The sequence below is a fragment of the Anolis sagrei genome, chromosome 9 (genome assembly GCF_037176765.1).
Source record: "Anolis sagrei isolate rAnoSag1 chromosome 9, rAnoSag1.mat, whole genome shotgun sequence".
NCBI lineage: Eukaryota > Metazoa > Chordata > Lepidosauria > Squamata > Dactyloidae > Anolis > Anolis sagrei.
In genome coordinates, this window is record NC_090029.1 from 20,287,098 (window position 1) to 20,311,692 (window position 24,595).

The 24,595-nt window shown below is 40.9% G+C and overlaps 2 protein-coding genes across 5 annotated transcripts in view; both read left to right on the plus strand.

The window, feature by feature from the left end:
- MYO5A (myosin VA) overlaps positions 1-8,942 on the plus strand; it is a 158,258-nt gene extending 149,316 nt beyond the window's left edge. For all 4 annotated transcript variants that reach the window (XM_067471328.1, XM_067471329.1, XM_067471326.1 and 1 more), the window contains 8 exons: positions 1,007-1,153; positions 2,022-2,176; positions 2,626-2,715; positions 3,714-3,864; positions 3,966-4,248; positions 5,499-5,673; positions 8,264-8,344; positions 8,434-8,942. In XM_067471328.1, coding sequence (XP_067327429.1) covers positions 1,007-1,153; positions 2,022-2,176; positions 2,626-2,715; positions 3,714-3,864; positions 3,966-4,248; positions 5,499-5,673; positions 8,264-8,344; positions 8,434-8,586 — 1,235 coding nt within the window. In that variant the 3' untranslated portion in view covers positions 8,587-8,942. The remainder of the gene's footprint in view (positions 1-1,006; positions 1,154-2,021; positions 2,177-2,625; positions 2,716-3,713; positions 3,865-3,965; positions 4,249-5,498; positions 5,674-8,263; positions 8,345-8,433) is intronic.
- Positions 8,943-16,377: 7,435 nt separating this feature from the next.
- MYO5C (myosin VC) overlaps positions 16,378-24,595 on the plus strand; it is a 91,394-nt gene continuing 83,176 nt past the window's right edge. The window contains exons 1-2 of the mRNA XM_060755568.2: positions 16,378-16,531; positions 24,431-24,541. Of these exons, the coding sequence (XP_060611551.2) occupies positions 16,505-16,531; positions 24,431-24,541 (138 nt within the window). The 5' untranslated portion in view covers positions 16,378-16,504. The remainder of the gene's footprint in view (positions 16,532-24,430; positions 24,542-24,595) is intronic.

Sequence of the window (24,595 nt, forward strand, 5' to 3'; positions counted from 1 at the left end):
ATCCAATTCAACAGCCAGCAGAGTGTCTGCTGTGGACTCATCTTGTTGTGTTTCAAATAATAATAATAGAGTAAAATGAGAAATGTAATAAAATTATAGAGTAAAATAATGGAAATGTAATAATAACAGTAATTGAAAAATAAAATAATACATGTAATAATAATAAATAGAGTAAAATAATAAACCTATATAAATTAAAATGTTTGTGGGATTAACATAACTCAAAAACCACTGGAGAAACTGACACCAAATTTGTGCACAAGACACCTCTCAGGCCAACGAGTGACCATCACTAATAAAAACATTGAAAAACACAGCATAAGGGACTTAAAAATCCAAAAATCTAAAAGACGCTACAGCGCATGTGCAAAACCACATACGTATATACACATATACACAAATATATACACACGTATATACACATATATATACACACAAACAAAACACATATACACAGCCTTGGCTACAGCAACGCATGGCAAAGTACGGCTAGTGCAATAAGAATAATTGAGTAAAATAAAAAATGTAATAATCAATATAGTAAAATAATAAATGTAATAACAGCAATAATAGAGTAAATTAATAAATGTAATAATAATAGAGTAAATTAATAAATTAATAATTATAATAATAGAGTAAAATAATAAATGTAATAATAATAATAATAATAATAATAATAATAGAGTAAAATAATAAATTTCAAAAGGGCTGAAAAACCTGGCTTATACTCGAGTATATACGTATGGTAATTACCAAGTTTGAGACTGGTTCTAGTCAGTCTGAATACAGCTATCAAAATACTCCAGCCTTACTAAAATCTAGAGGTCTAAAGCACACATTTTGATGATCCATTTATGAACATGCATAGGGAAGCTTCCCTTCTCTTATTGAGAGTCTCTCAAACCCAAATGGACAACCATTGGGCTAAAACCAATTAGGAAAATGCCACCATTCCCTATGAACTCGCTTGGCCAAAATTCTCAGTGTCTGTCCTCTTTTGATTCAGTGGGTCAGATGGAGAACATTTCACCCGGGCAAATCATCGACGAGCCGATCCATCCAGTGAATATTCCAAGGAAAGAAAAAGACTTCCAGGGGATGTTAGAGTACAAGAGAGAGGATGAGCCCAAACTCATCAAGAACCTCATTTTAGGTGAGAATCTTTTTTGTGTACAAAATGCATGATATGGGATTATTTGCAATCACATCTTTTACTACAACAGTTATGCCCAATTTGTCTAAGGCCAGAGGGAAGTTTTGTGGCTCAACCGAAGATGATGAGGAGATCCCGTTTCCCATAGCAAGGAATGTTTCAGATGATGTTTCTGATGTTAGGGAAACTAGCCATGTGCAGACGGAGGAGGATGGCTCCCAGCCTGACGATTCTCAGGCGCCTAACGAGCTATCCGACCTTGAGGGCTCTGAAGATCTAGATAGGGAGGATCGCTTACAATTCACAGTTCGCCGCAGTGCGAGGCTTGCTAACAAGAGGGGTCAACGGAATGTGTTCATGCTGGGACAGTATATTAAACGGGGTGTTTGAAGGCAAATCGTTGTCAATGCAACTTCTGCGAACAACCTTGTAACTTCTTTGGATTGCCTTGGCTTTTGGGCAATGTTCTTGGCTTCCTGGGACTCTGTCTCGCTGTCATGGAATCTTGTTTGATCGATGTTCTTTGGATTTGCTATTGAACTTTTGAAACTTACTTTTGCATTTAAGACTTTTCCTTTCTTCAGTAAACTACAAAATCTTCAGCCTTTGTGTGGTTTGGTGTTGGGAGCAACGTGACTCTACTCTGAGCTGCGACAGACAGACAGCAACTTGACATGGTCTGAATTTGTGATAGCAGCTCCATGTCATATCCCCTTATTCATAACTGCGGGAGGAAACATCTTATTGACATTGAACACATATTGGTTATGTTCCATTGATGAAAACAATACCTGCTAATGTGACGGCTGTAGTGCTATCAGGTCATGTTTTATGTGAATTCCTGTCTGCTTACTTGTGTCTTCTTTAGAGTTGAAACCACGTGGTGTTGCGGTCAACCTCATCCCGGGATTGCCTGCATATATTTTGTTCATGTGCGTCCGCCATGCAGACTATGTTAATGATGACCAAAAAGTGAGGTCCTTGCTGACTTCTACGATTAATGGGATCAAGAAAATTTTGAAGGTTGGTTTGTTTTTAGTCATAATGTAAAAATGGAACATAAATCCAAGTGGCATTTGCATTAGACAAATAAATGTTTGCCCAGAAAACCTCCTGATAGGTCCCCCTTATGGTTACCACAAGTTGGAAGTAACATAAAAGTAACATAAAAGCAAAAACAACACACCAAAAAGTTAACTAGCTACTCTGTGTGAGTGTGCAACTGCCCTAGAATTGGATATTAAAATGGCAATTTTTGGTCTCCATTTATAGCATGCATTGGGTTTAAAGCTGTGTAAAGTAGAGTGGAATTAAAATAGTAAGATAAAATTTGAAAGAAGGATGTGAAAATTCAGCATAGTGCAACTTACCTTGTAAATACTATAGCAAAAGAAAATGCAATGATTTTTATCAGGTTTCCTTCAAATTGTTTTTTTTAAAACATGCATTGTGTTTGATCTATTTGCTTTCAGAAAAGAGGTGATGACTTTGAAGCGGTTTCCTTTTGGCTGTCCAACACGTGCCGATTTTTGCACTGTTTGAAGCAGTATAGTGGCGAAGAGGCAAGTTTTGCTGTTTTGGTCCTTAACTTTTCTGTTTGTCCTTGCCAGGGTTTAAAGGAAGTTTTCCATCAGAAAGTTAGAAATGCTTGGAACTTGAGGCAAAGTGGGCTGGACTTGCAAACCAGGAGAGAATTGAATTTAAGATGGGGTTTGCATCTAGTCCTCAAGGCATGGGTTTTCTTGCCCTGCGCTGTATAGAATCATAGAACCATAGAATCCTAGAGTTGGAAGAAACCTCGTGGGTCATTCAGTCCAACCCCATTCTGCCAAGAAACAGGAAAATGCATTCAAAGCACCCCCATCCAGCCTCTGCTTAAAAGTCTCCAAAGAAGGAGCCTCCACCACACTCCAGGGCAGAGAGTTCCACTGCTGAACAGCTCCCACAGTCAGGAAGTTCTTCTTAATGTTCAGATGGAATCTCCTTTCTTGTAGTATCTACCCCTTTAAGATGAAAACACAACTTTGGTTTGTAAGATGCCTGGAAAGCATTTCCTAGGGTCAGAGGAAATTAATTTAGCAGTTTGTGTGTGTTGGATAACCAACAGGGTGTTAATCTCCGTAGAATTTTGAAAGGTAATTTACAATTCTTTAAAACATATTGCCCATTGTTTAAGCATTTTTTGATGAGATAATGATGGTGCAACGGGTTAAACTGTTGAGTTGCTGAACTTGCTGACTGAAAGGTTGGTGGTTTAAATCCGGGGAGTTGAGTAAGCTCCTGCTATTAGCCCCAGCTTCTGCCAATCTAGCAGTTTGAAAACATGCAAATGTGAGTAGATCAATAGGTACCGCTTCTATGGGAAGGTAACGGCACTCCATGCAGTCATGCTGGCCAAATGACCTTGGAGGTGTCTATAGGCAACGCTGGCTCTTTGGCTTAGAAATGGAGATGAGCACCACCCCCCAGAGTTGGACACAACTAGACTTAATGCCAGGGGAAACCTTTAACCTTTACTTAATGGAAATACGTAACTACTGTTCATCTTCTACAAATTTAGGGGTTTATGAAACACAACACGCCTCGTCAGAATGAACACTGCCTGCACAATTTTGACCTTGCGGAATACAGGCAAGTGCTGAGTGACTTGGCCATTCAGATCTATCAGCAGCTTGTAAGAGTGTTGGAGAATATTCTTCAGCCAATGATTGGTAAGGGAATTTTCATTTTCTTTGTTTTGTAATTAGCTAAAATCAATGTTTTGGTCTCTCAGGTTAGTTTTCTTGACTAAATTGGTGGCGATGTCACTCAGTTTCAGGGATGTTGGAACACGAAACCATCCAAGGTGTTTCGGGTGTAAAACCAACCGGCCTCCGAAAGAGAACCTCCAGCATTGCTGACGAAGGAACATACACACTAGACTCTATCATTCGGCAACAGAACACGTTCCACTCCATCATGTGTCAACATGGGATGGATCCAGAGCTGATCAAGCAGGTGGTCAAGCAGATGTTTTACATCATTGGGGCTGTGACCCTCAACAACCTCCTCCTGCGGAAAGACATGTGCTCCTGGAGCAAAGGGATGCAGATCAGGTGCGTCAATCTGTGGCGGTGTTTCCGTCTTTGTCCGGGATTAGATCATTGTTTTAAGGTGGAATGGGCAACTGCATTATGTCCGTGGTTCTTAAAAAATAAGGGTTTTTGAGACTAAATACAGGGTGCAGCAGCATAACTTCCTTTTTCAAAACTTAAGAAAACCCATTGTTTGAATCAGAAATTTTTTTATATAATGTAGGTGCCAGGAGCGGCTCAACCCATTACGCAAAGTAAGCATTTGCAGTATAGTTGATTTTGCTCAGGGGCGCTCTTGAGCTGCTCTTGGGGGGAAATAGACCTTGACATATGCGAGTTATAGTTACTGGGATGTATAGTTCACCTAAAATCAAAGAGCATTCTGAACTCCACCAATGATGGAATTGAACCAAATATGGCACACAGAACTCCCATGACGAACAGAAAATATATATCAATAATTGGTTGGGGGGGGGGGGGGGCGCCAAAATACTGTTTGCTTACCGTTGAAAATTACCTAGGGCCGCCTCTGGTAGGCGCATACCTAAAGTTTTGTTTTACGTAGTTTTGAAGATCCAATGAGGTAGGTGACGTCCCCCATTCTCCATACACTGTTTTAATAGACCAAAATATAAAACACAAAGATAGCACTCAGCTACAGAATAAACAAAAACGATAGCAAAAATAACTTCATAGTCAAAAAGGTCCAGTCCAGTGGTCAAATGCTGAGAGTTCAATAACAGAGTCCAAGGCTCAAGAGTATAGCAGTGTCAAAAGATCAGTGCCAAGGTTAGCTCCTTAAATCCAGTCACACACAGCTGCAACCCATCTCCTGCCCACCTCCACCCCTAATTACTTTCACCCATGAACTCCCACTGACAGATCTCCAAACCCTCTAGAACTAATACCCACAGTAACCCTTCCATCACCAACCACCATCAACTGCAGACCATATGACACATTTGATGTCGAATAGGTAAAAGATAAAAACATATCAAGAGGGCAAATAAAGTACAAAACAAAGTACAATAGATTAAGGGGTTTGTCTCTTGGGCTTGAAGTGAAGGAATTATGCAGAATTACTTCACATCTGCCCTGAACTAAGCAGCTATCTCAGCAGTTCAAACAAAATGCTCCTAAATAATGTACAGAACATTTTGCCAAGGGGAATCATTGGGCAAGAAATCATTAGCAAAATGTTTTCCATTCAGAGCAACTGAAAATCAATCTGCCTAATAGTTGCCTATGTGTTTCAATACATTAACCTGCAGGTACAATGTCAGTCAGCTCGAAGAATGGCTTCGGGACAAAAACCTGATGAATAGTGGTGCTAAGGAAACTCTGGAGCCCCTTATCCAGGCAGCGCAGCTGTTGCAGGTGAAAAAGAAGACGGATGAAGATGCAGAGGCCATTTGCTGCATGTGCAATGCCTTAACTACTGCACAGGTAACCTACACTTCCTTAATTGAAACCATATACATATGCTTTAGCTGTGTGCTGGTTTGGACATGCTCTTGAATTATGTCATTCACAAAAAAGATAGCAGCATTCAGTTCTGGGTTGCTGTGAGTTTTCCGGGCTGTATGGCCATGTTCCAGAAGCATTATCTCCTGACATTTCGCCCACATCTATGTCAGGCATCCTCAGAAGTTGTGAGGTTTGTTGGAAACTAGGCAAGTGGGGTTTATATATCTCTGAAATAATATCCAGGATGGGAGAAAGATCACTGGTCTGCTTGTGGCATGTGTGAATGCTGCCATTGATCACCTTGATTAGCATTGAATAGCCTTGCAGTTTCAAAGCCTGGCTGCTTCTTGTCGGGGGAGTCATTTGTTGGGAGGTCTTAACCGACCCTGATTGTTTGTTGTCTGGAATTCCCCTGTTTTCTGAGTGTTGTTCTTTATTTATTGTCATATGCTTACCATAGATGTGGGTGAAACATCAGGAGAGAATGCTTCTGGAACATGGCCATACATCCCAGAAAACTCACAGCAGCCCAGTGATTTCAGCCATGAAAGCCTTCGATAACAGTATTGAGTTCTGCTTTCAAAACTGGCATATTGGGACAGTGCAATCTCCTTTCCTGGCCAAAACAACCCTCCACAAGAATAACATTTTGTTGTATTTAAGCATCAGAATTATCAAATATAAAATTCTCATCGTGAAACGAGAGCAAACTTTCTAATCTAATGTGGCTTAGTAGGTGATGCTAAGTAGTTATGCCTCATTTGAGGACATTCTAAGCTATGTGAGTGGGGAGGTTTTGAAAAAAGGCTCTCCTTCACAACCTAATCAAGTTTACAGGTGTTTTGTGGTTTTTCTTAACAATGATGATGAAATGTGTCAAAGGGGGCAGAACTGTGAAATCCTGAGGCTGGGAATTGTAGTTTTTGGTAGTCATGTGCATTTGGGCCAAAAGGCATACTGTTTTCAGGTCTGTTTTCATCTGACCCCTCATTTCGTTTACCAGAAAGTTACCCAAAAGGGGAGAGGCGTTTTCTGTTTCATTTGGCAGAGATTCAGCACTTTGGCTACAATGGGAAACTATAAAAGCTCAATCCTCAGTCTTTTAAAGTCATATCTGCATAGAACCCGTCTCAGTTCCAGACCCCATTTACAACTGCAGGTTTGCCAAGTTTCAAAACAATTCAGCAATATCCTGCTTTTTTAGAATTATTTTAAGTTTTAACCATAACATTTTTAAAAACAAGACAAACCACAAGAGAGAGTTCTGGGAATCGTAGTCGATGGTTGTGTCCATACTCAGCCAATCGGAGTATGGACACCACCAGGCTTTTTACTGGCTGAGGGACACACACATATAAAAAAACTTCAACTCTCATCATGCACCAAGAGGAACTTTCAGTGGCCACGTTATCCTAGTGCCACTGGGAGAAAAAAATGGGTAGGTTTCTTCTGCCGGGGAGAGAAAAAGACGCCACAGATCCCTCTGCCTCAGGTGTTTTGTGGACTTAACTCTTTCCGAAAATATTGTCTCTCATTTCACTGGTCTTTTCGTCTCTCTCTTACCCTTTCTTGTTTTCGGCAATTACATGAAAATAGCCTTCTGAGAACTACAAATCTTTTAGTTAACAGTGATTCGGGCCCAATTCTAGTTAGAATCAAAGAGTTGGAAGAGACCTCGTGGGCCATCCAGTCCAACCCAATTCTGCCAAGAAGCAGGAATATTGCATTCAAAGCACCCCTGACAGATGGCCATCCAGCCTCTGTTTAAAAGCTTCCAAAGGAGGAGCCTCCACCACACTCCGGGGCAGAGAGTTCAACTGCTGAACGGCTCTCACGGTTAGGAAGTTCTTCCTCATGTTCAGATGGAATCTCCTTTCTTGTAGTTTGAAGCCATTGCTCCATTGTGTCCTAGTCTCCAGGGCAGCAGAAGACAAGCTTGCTCCCTCCTCCCTGTGACTTCCTCTCACATATTAATGCCTGGCCCTTACCATGTCTCCTCTCGGCCTTCTCTTCTTCAGGCTAAACATGCCCAGCTCTTTAAGCCGCTCCTCATAGGGCTTGTCCTCCAGACCCTGGATCATTTTAGCTGCACTCCTCTGGCCACATTCCAGCTTGTCAAAATCTCTCTTCAATTGTGGTGCCCAGAATTGGACACAATATTCCAGGTGTGGTCAAACCAAGGCAGAATAGAGGGGTAGCATGACTTCCCTGGATCTAGACACTAGGCTCCTATTGATGCAAGCCAAAATCCCACTGGCTTTTTTTGCCGCCACATAACGGCAGTTCTTAGACTTCTGAAAGTTGCCTACCCTTGGTTTTATTAAAAACAGAGACTTGGAGTGGGTGTAATAGACTCTTGAATACATGTTCTTGACGTTACTATTAACTGTATAAATTGTGCAGTACTCAAAGAACTGTAAATTTCCAGTAGTGAAAGAAAGAGGTCATGAAGATGGCATCAGCAAAGCAGATCACGTCTGAAAAATGTTGTTTACGGTATTGCCGGAGTCAATAGGAAGGGCCTATTAATCAGCAGCGGAAATAAAATGTGTCTTGTCTTCCTTTACAGATTGTTAAAGTTTTGAACTTGTATACTCCAGTTAATGAGTTTGAAGAAAGAGTGTCTGTGTCCTTCATCCGGACGATACAGGTAAAACTATTTCACAGCCGTGGATGGAAAACAATTGCATCCGTCTGTTTAAACATAAAATACTCATGGACGTATTCTTATCTTTGCAGCTGCGTATGAGAGACCGGAAAGACTCTCCTCAACTGCTGATGGATGCAAAGCATATTTTCCCAGTTACTTTCCCATTCAACCCTTCGTCCCTTGCATTAGAAACCATCCAGATCCCAGCAAGTTTGGGTCTAGGATTCATCACGCGTGTCTGAATCACGGATACAGTTCGCTATTGATCATGAGTTTGCTGCCCGTACTTTCCAGAAAGGAACACAGAAAAGCCATGAGGACGGGGTGGGATAGGGAAATAGGGGGAGAGGGCTTCAAAAATATTGTAGATACCCTAAAAAATGCGTTATAGAAAGCTGGAATGCTGCATAACTGTCACAGCTGATGGCTGATGGAACCATAGACGTTTGTACAAATTCATTCTTGTCATGCTGAGGCCTATGTACCATTTTAACAGTCAGATCTTTCCCAGTCCAGATATTCTTCCTTATGTGCTGTTTTATATTTGAATCCAGAGCTGAATAGACCGTCTTTGACTAATAAAACAGCATGCACACTCCTTCCTTCGTGGATCAAAATTGGACAAATAACAAGGGTGGTATTCTATAATTGGTGGGCAAAAAGAAGCTGCCATTATCATCCTCGAGTAATGGTTTTCCCAAAGCAACAAGGCGGAGGGTCAATTCACCTCCATTATGTTTGAAGTGGCCCTTTGAAGAAGCCATTAGCAGATCCCTGCGGCATATACACTTGGTGGAAAAGATGCACCCAGAGGCGTCCAATGTGATGCGTGCACTCAAGTCCATAATGCATTTCTCATTCTCCTTTCCATAGAGAAGCAAAAAAAAAAAAAAAAAGTGAGAGGTCATTTTAGCTCTTTATATCACATTTCACTGTAATTGAGTCGTATGTATTCCACCAATAGGCAAGGAACCAAAAGGACATAGGAGGTAATGTAAGATGCATAACGAGTCAATGTAAAATTAGTGAAGACTAGAAGTATCTCGGGATATCATCTATATAAATAAAAATGTAATGTTCGTTTGTGGGATTAACAGAACTCAAAAACCACTGGACGAATTGACACCAAAATTGGCAGCAAAACACATTCTAATCCGATCTATGTCTTTCAAACAAAAAATGTAAAAAATGGGGAGGAGGGAGGGAGGGAGGGAGGGAGGGAGGGAGGGAGGGAGGGAAGGAAGGAAGGAAGGAAGGAAGGAAGGAAGGAAGGAAGGAAGGAAGGAAGGAAGGAAGGAGAGAGACCTGGGCAAGCCTGGCAGCAGCTGGAGCCACTGCAGTGGCTCCATGAGGCCCACGTGGTTACCAGGCAACTCTTCCTCCAAGACCAGAGGATTGTAAGGCAAGCCTGACTGCAGCCAGCAGGAAACCTTTGGTGGAAGGGGTTCCCTAGCCCAGATTGCTTCATGTCTGCAAATCCTCTGTTTTTTGAGGGCCACAGCAACACGTGGCCGAGTACAGCTAGTCTTTATATATTATAGACTGGAAGGTAGAACGTAAACTGGCGATATAGGACACAATCCAAAGCCCATTAAAATGAGGAGCTCCAAAAGAGTAGGCCTACTCTTGGGGAAAATCCAGTCATTTCAAGGGGTCTTGCACAGTAGACATCCATAATACATCACAACCAAGGAGCAGATAATCTGTCAAACAGCTTTCTGATTTATGTCAATGTGGCATAAATGAAGTATCAAACAAGTCTTTGGGCTTATTCTATGGTACGATTTAGCTGTTCGTTAGTTAGCATCATATTAAGGCATATCAAAGTGCTGCTGTGTACCGTGTTCTTTTAAATGTACAACAATAATTGTTAGGCAAGAGAAATATAAGATTTCAAAACGAAACACAACTTTTAATTGTCCAGTCTTTTAACAAGATGTACGCAAGAGTTAAGAAGCATCACTGGCGATAGGAAACGGTAACTAAGCACAAATAACCAACTGGATGCTGTATAATCATGGTTCGGAGTAAGTTATCTCAAGTATTCAAGATTGTTCAGTGAACAAAACCCAACTGTATTGTATTTTACTATTTATTTATCATTTCCATGTATGCTAATTTTTCATCATCATTTTTGATTTGTCAGTTTTGTAATGACGATGTTTTATGTTTTATTATTATTTTTAATATTCTTTTTGGAATTGCTTTGTGCAGGGTCCATTTTGCACTTCAGAGGAATCTCAAAGGCCTCCCTGAAAGAGGAGTCCTTTCAACCCATATCTCCTAGATGTCTCATCTCTTTGCTACACATTCATTATTAGAGGGTAAAGCAACCCCCTAATTTGGATGCACTTTAAAAAATAATATCACTCTGCTGTTAATATGGGAATATTTTAATGGAAACTTTTAAGAACAAGGTTGCTGCTTGATTAAAAACGATTTTTGCAAGAAATTCCCACATTTAGGATATTTGTTCAGATTTGCTTCATATTTCAAAATGTCTGACATGCTTTCTCAATGGTTCCTGGACCTGAGTTTTGTTTTAATTGATCCATATACATAGGAAGAAACTACATATTTTGAAATTGCCATGTGCAATATTTTAATGTATTATAGAAATTATAATGTATGTTTATTTTAAAACATATCTAAATGCTGTAATAGCATATCGTTAAAAAGTGCTGATACTGATTTCCATTTCTCTGCATATCATGAAAACAAATGTTGTCATTTGCGAAGACCAGTATATTTTAAATTGAGTTTAATAGGAGAGTGAGATGCACCTCGTATAATATGGTCACTGATAAAGCTAATAAAGCAAATTTCAGTTTTGTCAGTACTGTTTTGAAGAGTTGATTTGGGCTCTTCCCTACTTCTCTCTAATTTAGTTCTGGGTTTTTATTGTCAGCAGAGAGATGTATGCTTTTCCACTGGAAACATTAACTACTTGCACTCAAACGTTGTATTCTAAACCAGGGCTTCTTAAACTTTTCCACTTTTGGCCTGAGGCATTTTTTACTTGACCCTGGGTATGTACGTATATAAAATGGGTATAAAAATAAAACATTTACTGACAACAAATCAGCATTTGCAAGACTTGGTTGTTGTAGGGTTTTTGGGGCTATATGGCTATGTTCTAGAGGCATTCTCTCCTGACGTTTCGCCTGCATCTATGGCCAGCATCCTCAGAGGTTGTGACAGCCTCAGGCCCTTTCCTTTTCCCCCTCGGCTGCTTAAGCGGCCGAGGGGGAAAAGGAAGGGGCCTGAGGCTCTCACAACCTCTGAGGAAGCTTGTCATAGATGCAGGTTAAATGTTAGGAGAGAATGCCTCTAGAACATGGCTATATAGCTCGGAAATAAAAACCTACAACAACCCAGTGGTTCTGGCCATGAAAGCCTTCGACAATACATTTGCAAGGCTTGCTAAACAGGCCGATTTCCCTTTTTATTAAGTACAGCTGAAGCATCTTCTGCTGAGTCCACTGTAAATGCTGCACAACAGACTTGTGTAAATACCTAAAACAGCCACTAGGTGGCATTCAGAAAGGTTTTATTGCTGCCAACTTTTTCAGGACCCAACCTTGAGCAAAGGAGACCCGATTTGGGGTTGCGACCCACAGTTTAAGAAGCCCTGTTCTAAACTACTTTCATGATTTATGTTCAATGAAGAGGTCTATACTTGAATATATTTATTTTATATCTGGCCATCCGAGTTCACGTGACTCCCAGTACGATGCATTTCTTTCAAATTAACTTTAAGTAGACAGTCTATAGGCCAGGCATGGGTAAACTTGGGCCCTCCAAGTGATTTCGACTCCCAACTCCCACTAAAGTGGCTGAGGGGAAAAAGGAAGGGCCTGAGGCTGTTAGGAATGGTGGGAGTTGGAGTCCAAAACACATGGAGGGCCCACGTTTGCCCAAGCCTGCTATAGGCAAACCAGAAACACAGACATGGTTGCTTCAGAGAAAGCTGCAAATGTGTTTTGTATGTTCACAATCTTAAACTGGTGTGTATCATACTTCTCAAACTTTGACTGGATTCCTACTGTATCACGCCAGGTCTTTCCTAAAATCGATTTAAAACAGCAGCACTTCTGTAAATTAGAAACGCAACTAAAACAAAGAATCTCCAGAAGTGATGTTTATATATGCTTTTTTTTTTGTTTACCTGTAAAGAAGCCTTACTGTACCTTGTTTACTTACAAGAGTGGTAGATGATAATAGGCATTATTATTACCCTTCAATTCAGGCACCAGACTAACATTCCTTTTCTGTCATGTTAAAATCATACGCCGCTTCATATGTTGGAAAGGAAGCCGTTTCTAAGTTTGGTGTTTTGTCATTCACTGATCCCCTGTTACACGTTTGATTGTATGCTGCTTCACCTGTTTTAAAGAAAGATATTTCTTGAGTTTAAATTAGTATTTTGTAATTTATCAGATACTTTAAAAAAACAGTATTTACGTGCACTTTCCATAGGTTAAAGTCTTTATTGTTGGTACACATACAAAACATCCATTTTAGGTTTTCAGGGTGAAAGTGCTGGCAGGGGCGGCTCAACCTATTACGCAAAGTAAGCATTCGCAGTAGAGTTGATTTTGCCCAGGGGTGCTCTTGAGGCACTCTTGGGGGGAAATAGAACTTGACATATGCGAGTTGTAGTTACTGGGATGTATAGTTCACTTAAAATCAAAGAGCATTCTGAACTCCATCAATGATGGAATTGAACCAAATATGGCACACAAAACTCCCACGACGAACAGAAAATATATATCAATGATTGGTTGGGGGGTGGGCGCCAAAATACTGTTTGCTTACTGTTGAAAATTTCCTAGTGCCGCCTCTGACTGCTGGTTTATCTTTTCCCACTTCTTTAAAGCAAGTTTTTTTGCTTTTTTAAATGTGGGAATGTCTTTATTCCCAAAGTTCTTAATTTGACATGGGATTCAGTGCTGGAAAAATAATGCTTTTGAAATATAGAAACCCACAGAGTATTGCACAAATGTTACCTCAATAGATTTCAGATCTTGTTAGTCTTATTTTAACAGTGAGTTCACCAATGTTGTAAATGTCGTCCCGTTTTTTCCCAAATCCTTCTCAACTTTCCAATCTGGGGTGGAACTTGAAAATAAAGATTTCTTTTTTGTTTCATTAAGTATTAGTTGATCATGTATGCAGTTTTGTGCACAATTTTACAGCCCCAACAATGTCAGTGGAACCTATTCCCGTGTTGGAGAACAATATTGCATCTCTAGATTGCATCCTTTTTTCCCTCATCTTTCAAAACCACCAGCATTTGGAAGCTGAAGATAATCTCTTTTATTTCCATTTCTACACTGGACACATCTCAATGTTATCCCGCATTAACATTCTTTGAAAAATTAAACTTGTGTAATTTGTTTTTTTGGAAGAAAGGCTTTGGCCATAGATTCCTTCCACTTGATCTTGCCACAGTGCTTAGAGGAAAACCAAAATGGTAGCCGAATGACATGAGCTCAGAATTGTCATTGTGTCTGACATTGTACTTAGTAAACGTATGCTTCATAAATGCTGTATCTTAGCGATCACTGGAAATGTCAGAATAAAAAAAAATACAACTACTACTGATACTTGTTTTTTGTTGTCTCTTGTGTGGACTGACTGCTTCTGAACTAATCAATAGGGTGTCGAAGGCTTTCATGGCCAGAATCACTGGGTTTTTTGTAGGTTTTTTTCGGGCTATATGGCCATGTTCTAGAGCAGTGGTTCTCAACCTTCCTAATGCCGCAACCCCTTAACACAGTTCCTCATGTTGTGGTGACCCCCAACCAGCAAATTATTTTCATGACAACTTCACAACTGTAATTTTGCTACTGTTATGAAGCATAATGTAAATATCTGAAATGCAATATGTAGTTTCATTCACTGGACCAAATTTGGCAAAAATACCCGATACACCCAAATTTGAACACTGGTGGCTTTGGGTGGGGGATTGATTTTGTCATTTGGGAGTTGTAGTTGCTGGGATTTATAGTTCACGTACAATCAAAGAGCATTCTGAACTCCACCAATGATGGAATTTAACCAAATATGGCACACAGAACTCCCACGACTAACAGAAAATATATATCAGTGATTGGTTGGGGGGGGGGGGGAGGCAACATACTGTTTGCTTGCCGTTGAAAATTACCTAGGGCCGTCTCTGAGTTCACCTACAATCAAAGAGCATTCTGAACTCCACCAATGATGGAATTGAACTAAACGTGGCACACAGGACTCCCATGACCAACAGAAAACCCTAGAAGGGTTTGGTGGGCATTGACCTTGATTTTGGGAGTTGTAGGTCACCTACATCCAGAGAGCACTATGGACTCAAACAAGGATGGATCTGGACCAAATTTGGCACGAATACTCCATATGTCCAAATGTGAAATCAGATGGAGTTTGGGGGAAATAGACCCTGACATTTGGGAGTTGTAGTTACTAGGATTTATAGTTTACCTACAATGAAAGAGCATTCTGAACCCCACCAATGACAGAATTGGGGCAAACTTCCCACACAGAACCCTCATGACCAACACAAAATACTTAAGGCCATCCAGTCCAGCTCCCTTCACGAGGGCAAGAAAACGTAAACAAAGCCCTCCTGACAAAGAGCCATCCAGCTATTGATATAGACTGGTATGATTCACGCACATGGAGACATAGTATCAGATTTGAAAGGGACCCCTAAAGAAGGACAATGATATGTTGCATGTTCCAGAGTAGGCAAACCAGACACTCTCCACATCAACACAGACAAAGAAACAACAAGAAATACTGTTTACACACAAGCATAAAGACATCACATATATTAGAAACCAACATTTTCTCATTACTTTATTTTCGAGATCACCAGACTGGGCCACAGCAATGCGTGGCAGGGGACGGCTAGTCTATATAAATAAAAATATAATGTTAGTCTGTGGGATTAACATAACTCAAAAACCACTGGATGAACTGACACGAAACTTGGACACAAGACACCTATCAGGACAATGAGTGACCATCGCTCATAAAAACACTGAAAAACACAGTGGAAGGGACTTAAAAAGCCAAAAAAACAAAAAGACACTACAGCACATGCACAAAAATGACACCCCCTGGCAAACAAAACACACAATAGCATATCCACACTCTGTTTTGGACTACAGCTCCCAGCACCCCCTAGAACAGGCCCTTTAGGAGAAAAGGATGATCCAAATGCACTGCTTCCAAGATGCAAGCTTTCTTCTCCTTGGGTTTCTTTGAGAGCATCCCAATCCCGGCATATTTCCAATTTCATGTTCCTGGACTGCAACTCCCAGCAATCCTCCAGATAGATAGATTAGACAGAGATGAAATGTAAAGATACAGAATGGCTCAAGAGCAGTACGTGTGGAAAAGATCTTGGGGTCCTCGTGGACAACAAGTTAAACATGAACCAACAATGTGATGCAGTGGCAAAAAAAGCCAATGGGATTTTGGCCTGCATCAATAGGAGCATAGTGCCCAGATCCAGGGAAGTCATGCTACCCATGCTCCATTCTGCCTTGGTGAGACCACACCTGGAATATTTGTGTCCAATTCTGGGCACCACAATTCAAGAGAGATATTGACAAACTGGAATGTGTCCAGAAGAGGGTGACTAAAATGATCAAGGGTCTGGAGAACAAGCCCAATATTATAATTGGTTATAAATCCTCCGGCTGAAGGAATGCGCCGCGAATGGGAGGAAATGGGCCAAATTCCACACAGTCAATAAACCAAATCCTCTTTGGTTTCCTGAGGTATTTTCTTGCCAATTCCCACTCTTTTCGCCCTTAAACGCTCCTCTGTTTCCTGATTTGTGGGGACTGAAGGGAAAATGCCACAGATAACAATGTGTCTTTGTAGGAGAAGAGGGCAAGGCCTTCGTTTTTGTGTCTCCATCTTCTTTAAGTCTTCACCTGAGGCTCCAAGCCCGCCCCCATGGCAGGCAGGAAGGCAGGCAGGCAGGCACTGCCCTCAGCAAACTTTCCTCAGAGGGAAAGGAGGAGGAGGACGAGGGAACTCCCATGGCTGCCTGAGGCCCCTTGAAAGAGGGCTGTGAGGGCGAAACTGCAATCTGCTTCAGCTTCTGAGGGGAAAGGCCTGCTTCCCTGTGCCTCCCTCGCCTTCGCCATGGCCCTGCCCGACCTCTACACTCAGGTAAAGGGGCAGAAAATGGCGGGAAAGGGGGCTGGCAGGTGGACCGAGCCCTCTGCTCCAAATGCCTCCACTTCAGAGGGGCTTCCCTCACCACCTGAGGCCTCTTCCTCCCTCAATGGCGCTTTGAATTCTCCCCCCCTTTCCCTCTGTTTGTCATTTTCCTCTTTCTGGATTGCTTTCTTTCCCTCACAGTGTCGTGGCAGACTCTCTCTCTCTCTGTTTCCAATTATTTCATGATACAAGATAGACAGGTGTCAATCCCTCATGCAGGCCTTGGCCCACTTGGGCCCTCCCTCCAGGTGTTTTGGGCTTCCTAACAGCCTCAGGCCCCTTCCTTTGCCCTCCCTCACCTGCTACAATTCCATATTATTATTGTTACTAGCCATCCCCTGCCACACATTGCTGTGGCCCAGTCTGTATATATGTGTTTTGTATGTTTACCTTATGTGTACATGTGTGTGTTATACACATATGTGTGTATATGTGTGTGTATGTCTATATGTATGTACTAGCCATCCCCTGCCACACATTGCTGTGGCCCAGTCTGTATATATGGGTTTTGTATGTTTACGTTATGTGTATATGTCTGTGTTATACACATGTGTGTATATGTGTGTGTATGTCTATATGTATGTACTAGCCATCCCCTGCCACACATTGCTGTGGCCCAGTCTGTGTATATGTGTTTTGTATGTTTACCTTATGTGTACATGTGTGTGTTATACACATATGTGTGTATATGTGTGTGTATGTCTATATGTATGTACTAGCCATCCCCTGCCACACATTGCTGTGGCCCAGTCTGTATATATGTGTTTTGTATGTTTACGTTATGTCTATATGTGTGTGTTATACACATATGTGTGTATATGTGTGTGTATGTCTATATGTATGTAATAGCCATCCCCTGCCACACATTGCTGTGGCCCAGTCTGTGTATATGTGTTTTGTATGTTTACGTTATGTGTATATGTGTGTGTACTAGCCATCCCCTGCCACACGTTGCTGTGGCCCAGTCTGTGTATATGTGTTTTGTATGTTTACGTTATGTGTATATGTGTGTGTTATACACATGTGTGTTATGTGTATATTTGTGTGTGTGTATATGTATGTACTAGCCATCCCCTGCCATGCATTGCTGTGGCCCAGTCTGTGCATATGAGTTTTGTATGTTTACAGTATGTGTGTGTGTGTTATACACATATGTGCCTGTGTGTGTGTGTGTATGTACTAGCCATCCCCTGCCACACGTTGCTGTGGCCCAATCTGTGTATATGTGTTTTGTATGTTTACGTTATGTGTATATCTGTGTGTGTTATACACATATGTGCTATGTGTATTTGTGTGTGTGTGTACTAGCCATCCCGTGCCACACATTGCTGTGGCCCAGTCTGTGTATATGTGTTTTGTATGTTTACATTATGTGTATGTGTGAGTGTGTTATACACATATGTGTATATGCGTGTGGGTGTATATATGTATGTACTAGCCATCCCCTGCCATGCATTGCTGTGGCCCAGTCTGTGCATATGAGTTTTGTATGTTTACAGTATGTGTGTGTGTGTGTGTGTGTGTGTGTGTTATACACATATGTGCTATGTGTATATGTGTGTATGTACTAGCCATCCCCTGCCACGCGTTGCTGTGGCCCAGTCTGGGCATATGTGTTTTGTATGTTTACGTTATGTGTATGTGTATGTGTGTTTGTGTGTGTTATACACATATGTGCATATGTGTGTGTGTGTATGTACTAGCCATCCCTGCCACGCGTTGCTGTGGCCCAGTCTGTGTATATGTGTTTTGTATGTTTGCGTTATGTGTATATGTGTGTGTTATACACATGTGTTATGTGTATATGTGTGTGTGTATATGTATGTACTAGTCATCCCCTGCCACGCGTTGTTGTGGCCCAGTCTGTGTATATGTGTTTTGTATGTTTACCTTATGTGTATATGTGTATATGTGTGTGTATATATTTGTGTATATGTGTATATATGTGTGTTTGGGTATATATGTGGTTTTGTGCATGTGTTGTAATGTATTTCTTACATTACAACACATGCACATGGCTACCAGTATTAAAAAACTCTAAAATTACAACAGCAAAACAACAGAGAGGAAACAATCAGGGACAGCTAATCACCTCTCAACAAAAGATTGCCCCAGGCACTAACAAGTCACACCAAACAACTGCCAGGCCATCAAATGCTAATCAAGGTGGTCAGTGGAAACATTCCCACCTAGCTCCAACAGACAAGAATCCTTTGTCCCACCCTGATCATTCCACAGATATATAAACCCAATTTTCCTAGTTCCAACAGACTTCACAATCTCTGGGGATGCTTGCCATAGATGCAGGCGAAACGTCAGGAGAGAATGCCTCTAGAACATGGCCATATAGTCCGAAAAAAACCTACAACAGCCCAAAGTATTTTTTGTTTTTTGGCTTTTTAAGTCTCTTCCGCTGTGTTTTTCAGAGTTTTTATGAGTGATGGTCACTCGTTGGCCTGAGAGGTGTCTTGTGTTCAAATTTAGTATCAATTCGTCCAGTGGTTTTTGAGTTATGTTAATCCCACAAACGATCATTACATTTTTATTTCTATAGATTGTTAATATTATTGTTTATTTAAGCCCCTCTTCTTTCCACAAAGAGTCACAAAGCAGCTCAAAGACAGACTCAAAGACAGTTGTTGTTGTTGTTGTTGTTGTTGTACAGTATGTACAGTAAATGACATCACATGTTGTGTAGAATCCAGTTTTGTTTTTAATTTACAATACTGTATTAATATTATTTATTTCTACCTCACTTTTCTCTCCAGTTTATATTTGTTAAAATTGTTCTTCATTTTAATTATTGTATTGTTTTAAAGTGTTTTTTGGTACTACAAATGAGATATGTGCAGGGTTGTTGTAGGTTTGTCGGGATGTATGTCCATGTTCTAGAAGCATTCTCTCCTGACATTTCACCTGCATCTATGGCACACATTCTCAGAGGTTGTGAGGTGTGTTGGAAACTAGGAAAATGGGGTTTACATATCTATGGAATGTCCAGTGTGCATAGGAATTCATTCATTTTTTTTTCCAAATTATAATCCAGCCCTCCAACAGTTTGAGGGACTGTGACCTGGCCCTCTGTTTAAAAATTTTGAGGACGAACGAAGTGGGTAGCATAAGCTTTTTTTTTCCCCTTTGGGTGGTCTCAAAGGTGCTCCAAAATGCCTTTGCATACTGATATTCCAGGCTAACATGGCCAGGTTTTGTGCCTAAGATTGTATCAGGTGGACTCAGAGCAAAAAAGGGAGTGGCAAGGGGGAAAATACATTTTTCCTGCCATATGGAGTTGGGCAAAGTTGAGGCGGAAGACATGTAACACTTCTCCTTAGAAAGTTTAGCAAACAAGAATGTGGCACCGGGTCAGGTGTCTGTCCAGGCGATGAGGAAATCCTGTCTCCGAAGAGGAAGAGAAGGAAAGCTAAAGAGAGCACAACTCCTGTGCCAGACCAGGAGGGAGACTCTGTGCCTGCGCTGAACTGGTCAGGTGGAATGAGGAAGGGCCTCTTGGCACAGTCTCACAAGCGCAAACCAAGGCAGGTGTATACAATCCCCTGAAAAGCAAGTTGAAAGATTGAGGATGGAATTCAGCGTTGAAAAGACATGGACCCGAAGGAAATGTGGAGTTACAACATGCACAGAAATGTGCTGAAAAACTAGGCTTATACTCGAATTATATACAGTAATTCTCGAATTACCGTATATACTCGAGTATAAGCCGACCCGAATATAAGCCAAGGGACCTAATTTTACCACAAAAAACTCTGGAAAAATGTATTGATTTGAGTATAAGCCGAGGGTGAAAAATGTAGGTTTATTTATTTATTTATTTATTTCGAACATTTTTACCTCGCCCTTCTCAAAACCTGGGGGAACTCAGGGCAGCTTACAATTGGCAATAATTCAATGCCGCCTCATAAAATACAGAATAACAAATATAACAATTAAACATGAACATTAATCAATAAAAATTAAAACCATATACTTACACTCTGATTAGCTATTGCCTGCCTGGTGGCTGTTCAGCTAGCCAGCTACTAATGATTACTCCGCTTAACTTATTTAAATACTCTTTCATGCCATAGTCAAACATTATCAATTGTCCTTTAACCTGATTGCCCGAAGGCCTGGTCCCACAGCCACGTTTTAACCTTTTTTTTCTAAAGGTGAGGAGGGATGACGATGACCTAATTTCCCCGGGGAGCAAATTCCACAGGCGGGGGGCTACCACCAAGAAGGCCCTGTCCCTCTTCCCCGCCAAGCGTGTTTGAGACAAAGACAGAGCTGAGAGCAGGGCCTCCCCAGAAGATCTTAAGCTCCGAGGTGGGACGTAGAAGGAGATACATTTGGACAGGAATTAAATGTTTTTGAGTATTTACACAAAAGTGTAATTTAAGATAAGACTGCCCAACTCTGATTCAACCATTATTCTAACCTCCTTCAATATAAATGTGCTTACCTATTACCTATAATGATAGAATAACATAATAAATGGAATAACATGTAATAAAAAAGTAATAGAGTAAATAATGTAAATGTAATAATAATAGTAATAATAATAAAGTACTAAATGTAATAATAACAATAATAGAGTAAAATAATAAATGCAATAAATATAATAATACACTAAAATAATGTAAATGTAATAATAATATAGTAAAATAATAAATGTAATAACAGTAATAGAGTAAAATAATGTAAATGTAATAATATTAATAGAGTAAAATAATAAATGTAATAAAAATAATACTAATAGCAAAGTAAAATAATAAATAACCTTGACTCGAGTCTAAGCCGAGGAGTTTTTTTTAGCCTAAAAAGGGGCTGAAAAACTAGGCTTATACTTGAGTATATACAGTAAATGAATTATATACAGTAATATACAGCGGCGTAGGGTGTAGGTATCCTGTTATAACGCAGCATGTCTCTTTAAGAGCCACATCCACTGTTTATATTGGAGAGGTGTAAAACCATTTTGTAAAAAGCTGATATTTTAATTTATATTCTTTGCTCATTTGTATTCGTCATCCCATGAGTAGTGGACGAAAGTCTTTATCTGGAGGTGGGGAAAGAGGAGGATGAGTGACTCAATACAAAAGTACACAGCTTTGTGTTTACTTGTAAGGCAGGGTCCATTGATCTCGAGGTGGCTCATTACATTTACCAATGGAGGTACCGGGAATTATCTGTTTTATAACTAGATCTAGTTAGAATAATATTTGGAAGTATGTTGGAAGTTGTATCTTCAAACCTATTGCAGCAGATCCCTTTTACCCGGGCTTTAACTGAGGTACGCCAATAGCAACAACAATAACAACAGTACATTTTTGTCATCCATTCAGCCGCTTACACAAGAAGCACTAACTGCTTTTATGAAATGGCAACTGAGTGAAAACATATTTCTGAACTAGTTGGCTGTGTGGGAGCCAGTCAGCTGGTTATATAAATATGACGGGAAGCTAGCCAGCAGAGTGTGGGCCTTGGTGATTATAAAAAGGGAAAGCTCCATCTCTTATTCTATTATGGCATGTCTGAAGAAGAAAATTGCTTTAAAAAATTGATCAGCACTTTACTTACTTACTTAGGCGATCCTTCGTTGTCCGAGTAGTATCAGTGTACTGGCAGTGGGTCCGTAGGTGACTGTGGAGCCCTATTCTTGACCTGCATCATCTCCCGCAGTGAGGGCATTGGTTTCCAGGTGGAAGGTTGTCCTGGTCGGAGTTGGCTTGATGCACCTTCCTCTTGGCACATTTCTCTCTTTCACCCTCCATTCGTGCCTCTTCAAATTCTGCAGCACTGCTGATCACAGCTGACCTCCAGCTGGAGCACTCAAGGGACAGGTCTTCCCAGTTCTCAGTGTCTATGCCAGAGTTTTTAAGGTTGGCTTTGACCCCATCTTTAAATCTCTTTTCCTGTCCACCAACGTTCTGTTTTCCGTTCTTGAGTTCGGAGTAGAGCAATTGCTTTGGGTCGGGCATCCGGACTACGTGGCCAGTCCAGTGGAGTTGATGGCAGAGGACCATCGCTTCAGTGCTGGTGGTCTTTGCTTCTTCCAGCACGCTGACATTTCCCGGCTTGTCTTCCCAAGAGATTTGCAAGATTTTTCGGAGGCAATACTGATGGAATCGTTCTAGGAGTTGCATGTGACGTCTGTAGACAGTCCATGTTTCGCAGGCGTATAGCAGGGTTGGGAGGACAATAGCTTTATAAACAAACACTTTGGTCTCCCTACGGATGTCCTGGTCCTCAAACACTCTCTGCTTCATTCGAAAGAATGATGCACTCACAGAGCTCAGGCGTTGTTGAATTTCAATGTCAATGTTGACATCTGTAGGCAGTCCACGTTTCGCAGGCATATAGCAGAGTTAGGAGGATAATAGCTTTATAAACAAGCACCTTGGTCTCCCTACGGATGTCCCGGTCCTCAAACACTCTCTGCTTCATTCGGAAAAATGCTGCACTCACAGAACTCAGGCGGTGTTATATTTCAGCAAAACTCTACAAGATTCACATGCTCCTGTAGTGCTATTTAGCTGTTTAATGACATCTCTGTGCTTCAGTACAATAATGTCAGCAATAATTTTTCTTCAAATGAGTTTTTGAAAGAATGAGATACAGTGTCATCAGTAACAAAGATCTGGAAAAGGCCAACACAGTGATTGAGTGAATGAGTACAATCATCATCTGTCTTTTTAGTTATCTCTTCTAGAATAACATTGCACTCCACATCACAATAGTTTGCTGCATCACAGCAAAATATTTTTTCAGTTTGCATTTGATCCTATTCTTTCGGCAAATTTGTGCATCTGATATCCTTTCTACTCCAGCTCCCTGTTCAACATGTTTCAGTTTAGAAGAGAAGCCACAAGAGTAAATTTATTCTAATCTGGTGGTGCAGCGGGTTAAACTGCTGAGCTGCTGAACTTGCTGACCGAAAGGTCAGTGGTTGGAATTTGGGGAGCGGGGTGAGCTCCTGATGTTAGCCCCAGCTTCTGCCAACCTAACAGTTTGGAAACATGCAAGTGTGAGTAAATAGCTACCACTTCAGCGGGAAAAGGCAACGGTAACAGGAAGGTAACAGTACACCATGCAGTCATGCTAGCCACATGACAGTCACATAACCCAGAATATTAAGACAAATAATCCCACAACAACTGCTTTGAACTGGGTTGTGAGTCCACACTGTTATATATTATCATGGGTGTTACGTTCCAGAACCACCCACAAAAAGTGAAAATCCGCGAAGTAGGAACGCTGTATTTATTTTAATATTTATATATTATTTTAGCAGTTATACACTATTTTAAGTCTTTATAAACTTTATAAGAGCCCCCAGTGGCACAGTGGGTTAAAGCACTGAGCTGCTGAGCTTGTTGACCAAAAGGTCACAGCTTCGAATCCGGGGAGTGGCGTGAGCTTCCACTGTCAGCCCCAGCTTCTGCCAACCAGTAGTTCGAAAACATGCAAATATGAGTAGATCAATAGGTACTGCTCTGGCGGGAAGGTAAGGGTGCTCCATGCAGTCATGCCAGCCACGTGACTTTGGAGGTGTCTATGGACAACGCCGGCTCTTCGGCTTAGAAATGGAGATGAGAACCACCCTCCAGAGTTGGACTCGACTAGACTTACCGTCAAGGGGAAACCTTTACCTTTACCTTTATCTTATAGTTTCTCACAGTTGGGTGTAAGAATTGTGTTCTGTGTTTTCTTAGATTGATATGCAAATGCTCCTTTTGAATTCCTGATTACCTTTTTGATTGTATTGTGGTTATGTGACAACAAAATTAAGAAATATATTAATAACAATTCTCCTTGTTAAGATGAATTGTTTGTTATCTATTGTCATAGTATAATAGAGTCTGGATCCCTGATAATGATGAAGTTTGGCAGTCGGCTGAAATCACAGCAGATTATAAGACTGGAGACAACGTACTTCATCTAGTGCTTGAAGATGGAACGGTGAGAGAAATAAATGAAGTTATTGAAATATACTAGTACACACTGTGATATACT